The following is a 16,263-nucleotide window of genomic DNA, read 5'->3' on the forward strand; positions in this document are numbered from 1 at the left end:
AGTGGCCACTTTCCCAAACCAAGATTAAGACAACTTGATTAGGATTTTTTGCCCAGAATAAGTAGCATTAATCTGGGTTGGGAAACAGGTCCTATTAACCAAAAATCAAGGTGGGCATCTTGTGGCTCCCTATTCCCTTCATAGTGCACTACTTTTGACCAGAGACCTATGGGACGTGGTTTAAAAGTTGTGGATTATATAGGTAATGGGGTGCCATTTTGGGATGCAGCCTTGTTTGGGTTCAATCACCCTTAGTGGAGTTGCCAACAACCTGATGCATCCAGTTTTAAGCTATCTTCAACCTAGCTTCCTTTTCTGCTGAAAACTGGATGTGGGAACTCTGCTCAGGCGTTTTATTTTAGTCTTGGTACGTTAGGTTAGGGTTCTATTGACCTCTTCCTTCCGATCTCTTCACACCCGTTGGTTGGCAGGCCAGGAACTACATCAACTCCTTGCCACAGATGCCCAAGAGGAATTTTTCTGACGTGTTCATCGGTGCCAACCCACAAGGTAATGTTGGAATCATGATCAAAACACTCAAAACACTTGGTCACATGTAAGTTGGACCTGACGATGTAATCAATTTGTGATGATAATGAAAGAAAGGTGTCACCACCTGATGACCTCTTGTGGCCATATTCAAAAAGCGTCTTACAATCTTTATTCAGTATGATCGAAAAAGGCAAAACTGATCCTGTAACAGCACTCCGACACTGAGACTTTGAATATAACAGCACTCCTACACTTCCTCTAGTCTGGCTGACATCTTCCTGACTTGAGATGCTGTATGGGCTGCTTTAATGTGTCAGCACGAAACGTTGATAATGAAGGGGCTGTACCTTTTAACTTCAAGTCGGCACTCTATTACGCTGGTTGGATATCACTGTTTTGAATGAAACAAATCATAATCTATTGTTTTACATAGGACTGCACCAGCCCTTCCGCTTCCAGTCAGCCCTTCCGGGATAAGCAAACACACAGCTAGCTAACGCAAACCTTCGGAGTTGGAAAACATTTTCAAAATGTTATAACAACCCTTCTACACTAAAACAAATGACATATTAGAGAACTGCAACCTGGCGTTTTGGATCAGGTACAGCAAACTAGCTCAAATTATATTGCGATATTGGCAAAACGGTACTATATATATATATATATATTAGTCAAAAATATTATCCCGATATGTAACTAGTGATTTTATTTTTTTTTTTTTTTCATCACTATTAGCTAGTATCGCTAACATTAGCTAGCTTGCTATCAATGTGAAATCAGTTAGCTAATCAAATGTATGTTTTAATAATACATTAACTAGTTATCTATTTATAGGCTTTACATTTCCTTACTCCACTGAAGTTTTTAATTTTCCTAATTAGATGCCCTCTGTTGACATACTAGGGCAATGATGTGAATCACCCATGCATTCTAGGGTGTAACGGTTCAGTAAACCCACAATTCAGTACGTATTGTGGTTTTGGTTTATAACAATGTTCAGCATTCACAATGTTCCTCGCATTGTCTGTTGTGACAGGATTGTTATCTTGGGCCTCTCAAGTTTCCACTCTAACGCATTTATAACCATGTGTGAGGTGGGATTTTCCCAGTAAATACCAGTTGGATGCATTCAGGTCATTTGCATGGATTGCTTTTTCTAAATAATGTTTTGTTGCCTTTAACTGCTGAAAATGCTGTTAAAGATCATTTCCTTAGTGACAACAGAGGCATGTGGGAGAAATTTCCTCAGGATGATAGATGAGTTGCGCACTAGTAATTACTAGTTAGAGGGCCATTCAAGTGGATTTTTCCTTCAATGCCAGATGGACACTTGTGACTCATAAAGGGGGTGTGTCTGTAGCATGGTACTTCTCCCACTCTGGTGTGATGGTCTGTCACTGTTAAAAAATGTGGTGCATTGGCCAATTCATTTAAGTATTTGGCTTTGTCTTGCTTATATACTACCTTTTTGCTGAAATGGGTGCAAGAGGGAAGTTCATAACATGGCTCGATCACTTTCAAGAGGTGCTGAAACCCCCTATTCTAAACCATAGAGAACGGATGTATATCCGTGGCTATAAACCAAAGACTGTAAAAAAATATAAACAGCCTACCTATCACTCTTGTAATTTCTTTGGCCTGGTCAGAATCAGCTGCTTGAATGCAGTGGGGAGAATGTGTTAATTTGCGTTTCTTTCTTGCTCCGGTATGCGGGGTGATGTCGGCGTAAATGTGTCAACATATTTGTGTTGGCAGCTGCATAAGCTATTCTCATTGACTGTAGCGACATACTGTTAACCTCTTGGGGATAGGGGGCAGTATTTGCACGGCCGGATAAAAAACGTACCCGATTTAATCTGGTTATTACTACTGCCCAGAAACTAGAATATGCATATAATTGTTTGATTTGGATAGAAAACACCCTAAAGTTTCTAAAACTGTTTGAATGGTGTCTGTGAGTATAACAGAACTCATATGGCAGGCAAAAACCTGAGAAGATTCTGTACAGGAAGTGCCCTCTCTGACCATTTCTTGGCCTTCTACACTCTCTTTATTGAAAACAAAGGATCTCTGCTGTAACGTGACACTTTGTAAGGCTCCCATAGGCACCAGAACGTTGAATGATGACTCTGCTGTCCCAGGCTGAAAAACAGTAGCGCATTTGGTAAGTGGTCGATCTGAGAACAATGAGACGGGGGGCGCGCGTGCACGTGAAGAGTCCATTTTAGATTTTGAGTCTTTGAACGGAAAGGACGTCTCCCGGTCGGAATATTATCGCTTTTTTACGCGAAAAATCGCATAAAAATTGATTTTAAACAGCGTTTGACATGCTTCGAAGTACGGTAATGGAATATTTTGAATTTTTTTGTCACGATACGCGTCCGCGCGTCACCGTTCGGATAGTGTCTTGAACGCAAGAAGAAAACAGAGGATATTTGTACATAACTATGGATTATTTTGAACCAAAACAACATTTGTGGATGAAGTAGAAGTCCTGGGAGTGCATTCTGACGAAGAACAGCAAAGGTAATCCAATTTTTCTTATAGTAAATCTGAGTTTGGTGAGTGCCAAACTTGGTGGGTGTCAAAATAGCTAGCCCGTGATGGCGAGCTATCTACTCAGAATATTGCAAAATGTGCTTTCACCGAAAAGCTATTTTAAAATCGGACACCGCGATTGCATAAAGGAGTTCTATATCTATAATTCTTAAAATAATTATGTTTTTTGTGAACGTTTATCGTGAGTAATTTAGTAAATTCACCGGAAGTTTGCGGTGGGTATGCTAGTTCTGAACGTCACATGCTAATGTAAAAAGCTGTTTTTTTATATAAATATGAACTTGATTGAACAAAACATGCATGTATTGTATAACATAATGTCCTAGGAGTGTCATCTGATGAAGATCATCAAAGGTTAGTGCTGCATTTAGCTGTGCTTCTTGGTTTTTGTGACATTATATGCTAGCTTGAAAAATGGGTGTCTGATTATTTCTGTCTGGGTACTCTGCTGACATAATCTAATGTTTTGCTTTCGTTGTAAAGCCTTTTTGAAATCGGACAGTGTGGTTAGATTAACGAGAGTCTTGTCTTTAAAATGGTGTAAAATAGTCATATGTTTGAGAAATTTAAGTAATAGCATTTCTAAGGTATTTGAATATCGCGCCACGGGATTCCACTGGCTGTTGAGTAGGTGTGACGATTTCGTCCCACATACTTAACATTTTATCCTTAAACACTCTCTCCATCGCCGTTGTAATCTACTGGGAAGCCAAAATGTTCCCAAACTGGAGATTTTAAACGACGATGGAGCATCGACGAGTTGTGTGTAGTTGTTGATGCCGTTCTGGGCACCACTGTTGTACTGCGCCTTTATCTTCCTGTTTGTGGCCCGCCTGTTAGCTTGCATGATTCTTGCCATTCTCCTTGAACGTCTCTCATCAACGAGCTGTTTTTGCACACGGGACTTCCGCTGATTGGACACTGTCGTGCATGAAAAGTCCTCATCGATCTACACACAATACCCCATAATGACAAAGCGAAAACAAGTTTTTAGAGTTTTTTGCAAATTTATAAAAAATTAAGAACTGAAATATCACATTTACATAAGTATTCAGACCCGTTACTCAGTACTTTGTTGAAGCACCTTTGGCAACTATTACAGCCTAGAGTCTTCTTGAGTATGACATTACAAGCTTGGCACACCTGTATTTGGGGAGTTTCATTCATTCATTCATTCTTCTCTGCAGATCCTCTCAAGCTCTGTCAGGTTGGATGGGGAGCGTTGCTGCACAGCTATTTTCAGGTCTTTCCAGAGATGTTCGATCGGGTTCAAGTCCGGGCTCTGGCTGGGCCACTCAAGGACATTCAGAGACTTGTCCTGAAGCCACTCCTGCGTTGTCTTGGCTGTGTGCTTAGGGTCGTTGTCCTGTTGGAAGGTGAACCTTCGTCCAGTCTGAGGTCCTGAGGAGCTCTGGAGCAGGTTTTCATCAAGGACCTCTCTGTACTTTGCTCTGTTCATCTTTCCCTCGATCCTGACAAGTCTCCCTGCCTCTGCAAAACATCCCCACTGCATGATGCTGCCACCACCATGCTTCACCATTGGGATGGTGCCACGGTTCCTCCAGATGTGTTGCTTGACATTCAGGCCAAAGAGTTCAATCTTGGTTTCATCAGACCAGAGAATATTGTTTCTTATGGACTGAGAGTCTTTAGGTGACTTTTGGAAAACTCCAAGCGGGCTGTCATGTGCCTTTTACAGAGGAGTGTCTTCTGTCTGGCCACTCTACCATAAAGGCCTGATTGGTGGAGTGCTGCAGAGATGGTTGTCTTTCTGGAAGGTTCTACCATCTCCACAGAGGAACTCTGGAGCTCTGTCAGTGACCATCAGGTTCTTGGCCACCTCCCTGACCAAGTCCATTCTGTCCCGATTGCTTAGTGTGGCCCGGCGGCCAGCTTTAGGAAGAGTCTTGGTGGTTCCAAACTGTGTCCATTTAAGAATGATGGAGGACACTGTGTTCTTGGTGACCTTCAATGCTGCAGAAATGTTTTGGTACCCTTTCCCAGATCTGTGCCTCGACACAATCCTGTCTTGGAGCTCTGTGGACAATTCCTTCGACCTAATTTTTGCTCTGACATGCACTGTCAACTGTGAGACCTTATATAGAGAGGTGTGTGCCTTTCCAAATCATGTCCAATCAATTGAATTTACCACAGGAGGACTCCAATCAAGTTGTAGAAACATCTCAAGGATGTTCAAAGGAAACAGGATGCACCTGAGCTCAATTTTGAGTCTCATAGAAAAGGGTCTGTATACTTATGTAAATAAGGTATTTATTTATTTTTGTTAACCTATTTTCGCTTTGTTATTATGGGATATTGTGTGTAGATGGATGAGGAAAACATTAATTTGATCAATTTTAGAATACGGCTAACGTAACAAAATATGGAACAAGTCAAGTGGTCTGACTACTTTCCGAATGCACTGTACATAGATACACTATATAGTGTATCTAACATTTCACAACAATACACACATCTAAAAGTAAAAGAATGGAATTAAGAAATAATTAAATATTAGGATGAGCAATGTCGGAATGGCATTGACTAAAATACAGTATACATTGTCGTGACTTTACTTTCATTCATCTGATGGCTGTTTATCTAATCAACTAAATGTGCTTAATTGTTACCCAATTTTATGAGAGGCAAAAGACACTTATCCTTGATACGTTTTTAGAAACTGTTCTCACAGTTATCATGTACTTTGCACACGAACCGCCACCCGTTTGAAGTAAGAAATCATGAAAGTATTTACGTGTGAATGCCTTCGTTCGCCATTTATCTCTGTCGGAACCAGCCCTCCTTAGGAAGGGTGATAGGTTGGCCTTTCAGCTGCACGCTTGTAAGGCTCTGATTGTCCAAAAGGAGTCCCGTCCCCCCTTCCCGTCTGTTCACTCTGGAAGATGCTCCTTGGAAGATAGGCTAGCCAGCCGTGTCGATGGTTACCACTGGGTGATGAGACTAGCGTCTCTGCTAAATTACTTAAATGTAAATGTAAACTAGCGTACTACAGTGATTTGAGAAGAGTAGTACAGAGGTCCCACTTATTCGCTTTTCTAGATACTTGATTTAGGACAGCTAATCAGCTGTACCAGTAATTGGCTGAGAGGTGAGCCTCTCACCTCTTCCTCGTGTTGATATTCATAGCTCAGACCACTTTAGACATGGGCTGCAGCTCCCCGTCTTTCCTGTTCTGGGAGGTGAGTTTATTTTCTTCACCTCGTGTTGAGGTTCAAAGTTCCAACCATTTCAAATGTGTAGCTACCGCTTCACGTTTTTCTGGTCTCATGTTAATTTCTTTACCAATACTTTTATGCACTCTGAGAGACAAGGACCGTTCCGTCAGGCTGACACGCTCCCTGACCGCACTCTGGGCATGACTACCTACTTTGCAGTTTATAGGAGACAAATTCTCTTATGGCTCCTAAAATGACATTCATATCTTAACAAAAATACTTGAATAGTTTTTCATATTTCATATACAACGTTAACTTCTCTAGGGCCAGTGGGACGATTTCGTCCCACCTACGTAACAGCCAGTGGAATCCCGTGGCGCGTTATTCAAATACCTTAGAAATGCTATTACTTCAATTTCTCAAACATATGACTATTTTACACCATTTTAAAGACAAGACTCTCGTTAATCTAACCACACTGTCCGATTTCAAAAAGGCTTTACAACGAAAGCAAAACATTAGATTATGTCAGCAGAGTACCCAGCCAGAAATAATCAGACACCCATTTTTCAAGCTAGCATATAATGTCACATAAACCCAAACCACAGCTAAATGCAGCACTAACCTTTGATCTTCATCAGATGACAATCTTAGGACATTATGTTATACAATACATGCATGTTTTGTTCAATCAAGTTCATATTTATATCAAAAACCAGCTTTTTACATTAGCATGTGATGTTCAGAACTAGCATACCCCCCGCAAACATCCGGTGAATTTACTAAATTACTCACGATAAACGTTCACAAAAAACATAACAATTATTTTAAGAATTATAGATACAGAACTCCTCTATGCACTCGCTATGTCCGATTTTAAAATAGCTTTTCGGTGAAAGCACATTTTGCAATATTCTAAGTAGATAGCCCGACACCCACCAAGTTTAGCCCTCACCAAAGTCAGATTTACTATAAGAAAAATGTTATTACCTTTGCTGTTCTTCGTCAGAATGCACTCCCAGGACTTCTACTTCAATAACAAATGTTGGTTTGGTTCAAAATAATCCATAGTTATGTTCAAATATCCTCTGTTTTGTTTGTGCGTTCAAGACTATCCGAAGTGTAAAGAAGGGTGACGCGTTTCGTGACAAAAAAATTCTAAATATTCCATTACCGTACTTCGAAGCATGTCAACCGCAGTTTAAATTTTTATGCAATTTTTCTCGTAAAAAAATCGATAATATTCCGACCGGGAATCTGTGTTTTAGTACAAAGAGAGAGAAAATAAAAACATGGGATCCCCTCGTGCACGTGCCTCAGTCTCATAGTACTCTGACCGACCACTATCCAAACGCGCTAATGTTTTTCAGCCAGGGCCTGCAAAGCCACGATTCAGCTTTTTCCCGGGTTCTGAGAGCCTATGGGAGCCGTAGGAAGTGTCACGTTACAGCAAAGATTCTCAGTTTTCAATAAAAAGAGTCAAGAAGCTCAAGGAATGGTCAGAGAGGGCACTTCCTGTACAGAATCTTCTCAGGTTTTTGCCTGCCATATGAGTTCTGTTATACTCACAGACACCATTCAAACAGTTTTAGAAACTTTAGGGTGTTTTCTATCCAAAGCCAATAATTATATGCATATTCTAGTTTCTGGGCAGTAGTAATAACCAGATTAAATCGGGTAAGTTTTTTTATCCGGCCGTGTAAATACTGCCCCCTAGCCCTAACAGGTTAAGGATGGAGACTTCATACATGTAGTGTAAACTTTTCAAGTTACATTATTTCCTTTTTAACCTTTTTTAATGATGACATCACAAAATAACAACCTATATGACATTAGTTTTCTATAGGTCATCTCTGGCCATTCCCCACGTTCTTATGTTAGAAATATTGTTCCAGTATGCGCTTTAGAAACTGTTAGTCTTCCCGCCGAAACTCTGTCTGTGTAGACAAAGGAACATTCCTTTGGTTAATACTGGAAAGGGAGACCCTAGATTTCCTCTCCTTTAATTTATGATAGGGTGTGAGCTGTCAACCCGGGGGCAGCTCCCTCCCCTCTTCTGTGGGGGAGAGGAGGTCTGGTTACTGTCATCCATTGCCAAGCTGATCTGATCCATTGGATCCTCACTGGACAATCATGACAATATGAAATGAGTAAAGCAATATGTAAACGTTATTAAAGTGACTAGTGTTCCATTATTAAAGTGACCAGTGATTCCATGTCATTAAAGATTTTTGTTTTACATTGTTTCACTCTGAAGACACTATCAATGAGTGGCGATGGCCCCTAGTAAAGTACAGTCGACATGTGCTGTAAGCTGTAGTGTAAGGGATGCCTTCTCGACATGGGTTATGTTTAACTCTCACTCAAATAATGTGGCCTGATACCACATTTGAAGATCATGTGCTTATATATATATATATTGTTTGCGCTGACTGTCATAAAAAGGCTATAAATTCTTAATTCCCATCTTAATTCAGAATAAATGTATAGTTGGTAACAATATAAAGATTTTGAAGCACATTTAATTACTATGCTAGTTCTTGTATAAGAAAATGTTGTGTGAGGTTCCCATAGTTTAATCCAATAAAAGTGCTTTCTGTAGTGTCTCTTTGGCGGTTATGCTTCCTGTCACCCAGTCATTCATGATGCAGTTCTATCACTTTATTTAGAATATTCGATATCTTATAGGCCTGTTATGCCAACAGTTCATGCAAACAAACACTTCTTACTCATTACATTTGTACAAATACAAAACGTTCACTGGTGCGTCATTATCATTTACATTCCGACATTACATGTATCCATCGCAGTGCCTTTCTATACCGTCGAAGTACAGTTCTAGGTCATTGTACATACCATATGTAGGTCATATGGACTTCATCCACAACAATTCCAACGGTTTTGGAGTTGTATAGGACTGAGGCCAAAATATCTCTCCCTGTCTTCCCCAACCAGCTCTCTGGACTTTTGAAGACAAGGTCGCATGCACCATTCCATATCACGTTCTTGTCTTCCTCCAAAACCACTGCTCTGAGACCCAGGGCTTCTGCCTCGTGGTTTTGGTCCTCCATCCACCACAGCCTTTAGCGGGGAAACGACTGTCAGAATTGGAGGCTGTTTTCCTAGGTTCTTGAAGACTAGAACTAGCTAGCTAGCTGGTAAATGAAGCTTTCCCCCTTGGCAAGACCGCCAATACATCCTCCCTTCGCACAAATGCAAACATTTTTAAGTTACTCCTATTAAATCACTAAATTGGCCATTACTGTGGCAGTGCCGTCTCCATCTCCTTTTCAGAAAGTGCCTTCAGAGTTTTTAGTTAGCTACCCAACTTTAGCTTGGCTTGTTTACCTTTAGTGGGGGCGTAGCAAATTGACGAGGAAGCGTGGGGGACGTTGCGCATGCAAATAGTGTGCATATGAGAACAAATCAAAAAGTTACTTGGTAGTGAGTGGAAACGCCAACCGGATGCTTCACATTTATACATCCGGTGAAATATCTGGCTCATTGTTCCATCTGTGCCCTTCTGCTCTCCATTCATGGTCTCTCTGTAAAAAAAAACACCTCTCCAGCGGAGGGCAGCCAATGCCTGTCGCTGATCCTGATCTGACCCTATTAATATTGATGTTGTTCTGCTGCCTGTAGCTGTGGACCTGCTGGAGAAGATGTTGGTTCTGGACACAGATGAGAGGATAACGGCTGCCGAGGCTTTGGCCCACCCCTACTTCTCCCAGTACCACGACCCAGATGACGAGCCTGAGGCTGACCCCTACGACCAGAGCTTTGAGAGCCGTGAGCTGGAGATCGAGGAATGGAAACGTATGTAGAATTAAATGGACAGGAATCATTATGGGATTATTAAAGGGGTCATACATGCTCAGCGAATGCATTGCGAAGGCATCACAATGCATTCATTATACCTGAAGGAGAATTTAGCTGTTTTAGGACCATCTGTTTTATGTAAATGTCATGTTATAGAAGGGTACAGACACATTTATTTTTTGCGATTTCACTTGTTTTTGAGAAGTACCCCAACCAGCGATTCATTTCTTCATTGTGCGGTATGGGGGCTCTAAAGAAAACATGAACAAATGCTCCAAAAACACCCAAGTACCTCCTTTTAGAAACGGAAACACTCTGTATAGTGATGCAGATCTTAAGATGTTGTACACATGAAATTGTCATTGTGAACTTTATCCGCAACATTATGTTCCATTTTGTTGCGGAATAAGTTCGGAATGACACAATTTCATATGTACAACATCTTAAGATCTGCATCACTATACAGAGTGTTTCTGTTTCTAAAAGGATGAATTTGGGTGTTTTTAGAGCATTTGTTCATGTTTTTTCAGAGCTTACTTACTGCACAACAAGGACGAGGAAATGAATCGCTGTTGCGGTGAGTTTCTCAACAAGTGAAATCGCAAAAAAGGTGTCTGGACCCTTCTATAACATTCTATTTACATTAATTTCTGTTTAGATTTGGTTGTAAAAAAGCAAACTTCTCCTTTTTAAGTGAACTGTTACAAAATGTATTGTCATCTTGCAAAATAAATGTATTTTTATCTGCTCTGTTCCCAACCCCACAGATGGAACAGAAACACACACAACACACATTTATCTCTCTCTCTCTTCTCCTCACAGGATTGACCTATGAGGCGGTGTGCGATTTTGAGCCACCTATCTTTGATGGAGACGACATGGAATCGTGATTTGGATAATGTGATTTCTACAAGCCCCTCCCCCTCAGCCCCTACAACTTTATATCACTGAGGTTCCCACTTATCATACGACCTTTTGGGAAAACAATATCATCCGAGTGCCTACAAACGTTTGTCTTTTGTTATATTTCTGAAGCTGGCGCGCTCTCTCCCCCCATTCTGACTTGTAAATGTGTTGCAAGAGAAACGCAACTAAAATAGCCTGGTCCCAGATCTGTGCTGTGGCATGACAATGGCCATGGGAGTTGGCTATTCAGCACAAACAGGTCTTGGAACATGCAAAAACGAAAAATGGGGGAAAGGAGATTTTCAAGGACTGAATATCTATATTTACTACAATGTATTTTCAAGGCAGAAACCGAGGCAAGCAACAACCAACCACTTATACCATTATTTGTTCATTGCTGGAAAATGCCATGCTTCTGTTATTATTCTGTCTATATGTATGTTTTTAAATGGCACCTTATTTACTATATAGGAAATGGGGTGCCATTTGGGATGAAATCTATATTTCAACTACACTGATCAAAAATATAAACGCAACATACAACAACTTGAAAGATTTTACTGAGTTAAAGTTCATATAAGGAAATCAGTCAATTGAAATTAATTTATTAGGCCCTTATCTATGCATTTCGCATGACTGGGAATACAGATATGCATCTGTTAGTCACTTACTTTTGTATTTCTAGTGTATGTGGACACACCCGTTGCTGACAGTTGCATAAAATCAAGCACACAGCCATGCAATCTCCGTAGTCAAACATTGGCACTAGAATGGCTTTAGTGAAGAGCTCAGTGACTTTCAACAGTGCCACCTTTCCAACAAGTCAGTTTGTAAAATTTCTGCCCTGCTAGAGCTGCCCCTGTACAACTGTAGGTGCTGTTATTGTGAAGTGGAAATGTCTAGGAGCAATAACGGCTCAGCCGCGAAGTGGTAGGCCACACAAGCTCACAGAATGGGACCGCTGGAGCGCGTAGCGCGTAAAAAAACGTCTGTCCTTGCAGGACTGATGAGTTCCAAACTGAGTTTGGAAGCAACGTCAGCACAATAACTGTTCGTCAGGAGCTTCATGTAATGGGTTTCCATGGCCGAGCAGCCACACACAAGCCTAAGATCACCATGAGCAATGCCGAGCGTCGGCTGGAGTGGTGTAAGCTCGCCACCATTGGACTCTGGAGCTGTGGAAACGCATTCTCTGGAGTGATGAATCACGCTTCACCTGACAGTCTGACGGACGAATCTGGGTTTGGCGGATGCCAGGATGACGCTACCTGCCCCAATGCATAGTGCCAACTATAAAGTTTGGTGGAGGAGGAATAATGGTTGAGGGCTGTTTTTCATGGTTCGAGCTAGGCCCCATAGTTCCAGTGAAGTGAAATATTAACACTACAGCATACAATGATATTGTAGACGATTCTGTGCTTCCAACTTTTTGGCAACAGTTCGGGGAAGGCATTTCCTGTTTCAGCATGACAATGCCCCGTGCACAAAGCGAGAGTTGGTTTGTCGATCGTTGTGGAAGAACTTGACTTCCCTGCACAGAGCCCTGACCTCAACCCCATCGACCACCTTTGGGATTAATTGGAACGCCAACTACGAACCAGGCCTAATCGCCCAACATCAGTGCCCGACCTCACTAATGCTCTTGTAGCTGAATGGAAGCATGTCCCCGCAGAAATGCTCCAACATCTAGTGGAAAGCCTTCCCAGAAGAGTGAAGGCTCTTATAGCAGCAAAGGGAGGACCAACTCCATATTAATGGCCATGATTTTAGAATGATATTGTGTCTACATTTGCCTGCAGGTGTCCACATACTTTTGGTCATTTAGTGTAGGGGTGTGGATCAGAACCAGTCAATATCCGGTGTGACCACCATTTGCCTACAGCGCGAACAGATCTCCTTCGCATAGAATTGATCACGTTCTTGATTTTGGCCTGTGAAATATTGTCTCACTCGTCAGTGGTTGTGCGAAGTTGCTTGATATTGGCGGGAACTGGAACACGCTGTCCATACACATTCATTCAGAACATAACTAACATACTCAATGGGTGACATGTTTGAGTATGCAGGCCATGGAAGAACGGAGACATTTTCAGCCTCCAGGAATTGTGTACAGATCCTCGCGGCATGGGGCCGTGCATTATGCTGAAACATGAGGTGATGGCGGCAGATGAATGGGCCTCAGGATCTCGTCACGGTATCTCTGCATTCCAATTGCCATCGATAAAAATCCAATTGGGTTTGTTGTCCGTAGTTTATAACCCCACCGGCACCATGGGACACTTGTTCACAACGTTGACGTCAGCAAACCGCTCGCCCACACAACGCCATACACGTGGTCTGCGGTTGTGAGGCCAGTTGGACGCACTGCCAAGTTCTTTAAAACGAAGGAGTGGCTTATGGTAGAGAAATTAACATTAAATTCTCTGGCAACAGCTCTGGTGGACATTCCTGCAGTCATCATGCCAATTGCACGCTCCCTCAACTTGAGAAATCTGTGGCATTGTGTTGTGACAAAACGGCACATTTTAGAGAGAGTGGCCTTTTGTCTCCAGCACCTGTGTAATGATCATGCGGTTTAGTCAACTTCTCGATATGCCACACCTGTCAGGTGGATGGATTATCTTGGCAAAGGAGAAATGCTCACTAACAGGGATATAAACAAATTTGTTCACACAATTTGAGAGAAATATGCTTTTTGTGCGTATGGAACATTTGGGGGATCTTTTACTTCAGCTCATGAAACATGGACCAAGACTTTTTACATGTTGCATTTATATCTTAGTTCGGTGTATTTTTTTTAAATATTCCTCCTTCAGAAGTTTTTGTTATTATTTTGAGAATTCTATGGCTTATCACTGTGACATTCAAAAGAAATGAGATGCTGAATTAAACGTCCGGAAAAATATAGCTGTGTACTATATGATTTAATCATTTAATAGTGTATATCAATTGAAATGTGGAATACAGACTGTCACTCTCACTATGCCAATCGCAGCATTAGTGTCACACATTTACAGGCGCTTCAGAAATCATTAGAATAATCAGCTTTACTGTATTGGACAGGCTGAGTCTCAAATGGCACTTTTTTAATACCTAATATAGTGTAGGACTTTCTAGTTTTATTTAACCAGGTATGTTGACTGAGAACACATTCTCATTTACAGCAACGACCTGGGGAGTAGTTACAAGGGGATGAATGAGCCAATTGGAAGCTGAAAATGGTTGGTGGCCATGATGGTAGGAGTGCCAGATTGGGAATTTAGCCAGGACACCGGGGTTAACTCTTACGATAAGTGCCATTGGCTCTTTAGTGTCCACAGAGTCAGGACACCTGTTTAACGTCAGTTCCAAAAGACGACACCTTACACAAGGTAATGTCTCCAGCCACATCATTTTTAGACCAAGGGAAAGAGTGCCTCCTACTGGCCCTCCAACACCACTTGGTCTTCCATTCAGGGACCGACCAGGACCAAACCTGCTTAGCTCCAGAGTCAAGCCAGCAGTGGGATGCAGAGTGTAATGCTGCAGGGCACATAGGGTTTTGGTCAAAAGTAGTGCACTATATAGTGAACAGAGTGCCATTTGAGACACAGATAGGGATTTCTTCTATTCTTCAACGTTGTTATGAGCTTTAGGAAATGTTTTAGTTGTGAAGAAAAATGGCTTTAGATCTACCACATTGCAGATGAATCCCCCACACCCCATAGTCTTACAACTCTTCAGTCAGTGTGACATTTGGTTAAATGCCAGCAGCCAGACCATAAGATGTTTAGATGTTTACTACCATTTAGTGCTCACAAACCCTAAAACCATTATTCCGTTAATTTAATACCCAAATGATTCAATTCTATCAGATTCACTATTTTTGTTGTTTAATTCATTTGTTTTGATTTTTAAAGTGGCTTCCTCATGTCCTTTCTGCACTGAGTTGAAGAAGCTACGTAGATGAAAGTGAAGGCCTGGTATGGGTCAACCATATTGCTTTCTCCTGTTCTCAAAACAGAACAGTGCAGACAGATGAGGGAAGTTACTGTAGGTTATTGAGATGTAGCCCCAGTCTGACTAAATAAAATGGCCCTAGAAATCTAGCCTGTTGAACCAGATTGATTGCTGCACTCCATTGAACACAGAACTGTCTGGTTTAACCAGGCTAAGGATTCTGAATACCACTTTAAATATTTACACTTTAAAACCAGATGGAGTTCCTCTGAGCCACTAGGTTGTCATTCAATGTGCCAAATAATGTGGCATTAATTAAACCAGGAAAAAGGGTGTTTGTGGGTACAAAATCTATCTAATGTATGTACATATCTGTTCTGTATTTACATTTTTAATCTTCATTACTTTTTTTGTGGTTTGTTAGTGAATTGAATTCAAACAATCTTCATTATCAGCATGTTCATCATTTTACATGTGAGTGTTTTTTGAATATGTGTGTGTTTACAGGAGTTTTGAAGTGTCATGCTTAAAGCCACAACGGAGAAATATTAAATTAATGTCAAAAATAAATTAGGGAATTTCTTAGATATATTTATACTTTGTTGATGTGGTATTTATAAACTGGAGAGGGATACTGTTGTTTATTTCAGCCAAGCCCCATAGAATAAGTATCTAACAGTCTTAACAGCAAAGCAACTATTAGTATCATTAATGCCTTGGTTAATAAAGACAGTTATTTTTCAGAGCGCAAGAGTCAGTTATCTTCTTTGTTTCCTCAAGTCTCTATAAAGTACATTTGCTTGAATTGGCAATGCTTATCTGGCTATAGCTTATAGCAGCGTTTCCAAAAGTCGGTCCACAGGATCCCAGGGGAGCACGTTTTGTTTTGTGCCCTGACAGCTGATTCAAATTACCAAAGCTTGATGATTATTTGAATCAGCTGTGTAATGCACCTCTTGGGGTCCCAAGGACTGAGTTTGGGAAACCCTGGCTTATTTTTACCTTTTATCTAGGCAAGTCAGTTAAGAACAAATTCTTATTCACAATGACGGCCTACCGGGGAACAGTGGGTTAACTGCCTTGTTCAGGGGCAGAAAAACAGAATTTTTACCTTGTCAGCTTGGATTTGATCTAGCAACCTTTCGGTTACTGGCCCAACACTCTAACCACTAGGCTACCTGGGGTTTGTCACACTACTGAACCAACCCTGACCTGAGCCAAACCAGGCTGAAGAAGTAATCTCCAGGTGTCCCGTGGACCTGGACATACATCTAATATTGCAGTGGATGGATCTGGTGTGATCTGGCTGGTATCACAGCTTAACCACACTAAGCATCATCAAATAGCAGCCTTTAATATTCCACAACGGGTC

General features: G+C 41.3%; 1 protein-coding gene across 2 annotated transcripts in view; it reads left to right on the forward strand.

Moving 5' to 3' along the window:
* mapk14a (mitogen-activated protein kinase 14a) overlaps nt 1-15,637 on the forward strand; it is a 38,793-nt gene extending 23,156 nt beyond the window's left edge. For both annotated transcript variants that reach the window (XM_014135703.3, XM_014135702.3), the window contains exons 10-12: nt 432-510; nt 9,870-10,043; nt 10,869-15,637. In XM_014135703.3, the coding sequence (XP_013991178.1) occupies nt 432-510; nt 9,870-10,043; nt 10,869-10,936 (321 nt within the window). In that variant the 3' untranslated portion in view covers nt 10,937-15,637. The remainder of the gene's footprint in view (nt 1-431; nt 511-9,869; nt 10,044-10,868) is intronic.
* Nucleotides 15,638-16,263: the final 626 nt, after the last annotated feature.

This window comes from Salmo salar, chromosome 13, assembly GCF_965601325.2.
Source record: "Salmo salar chromosome 13, fSalSal1, whole genome shotgun sequence".
NCBI classification, from domain to species: domain Eukaryota; kingdom Metazoa; phylum Chordata; class Actinopteri; order Salmoniformes; family Salmonidae; genus Salmo; species Salmo salar.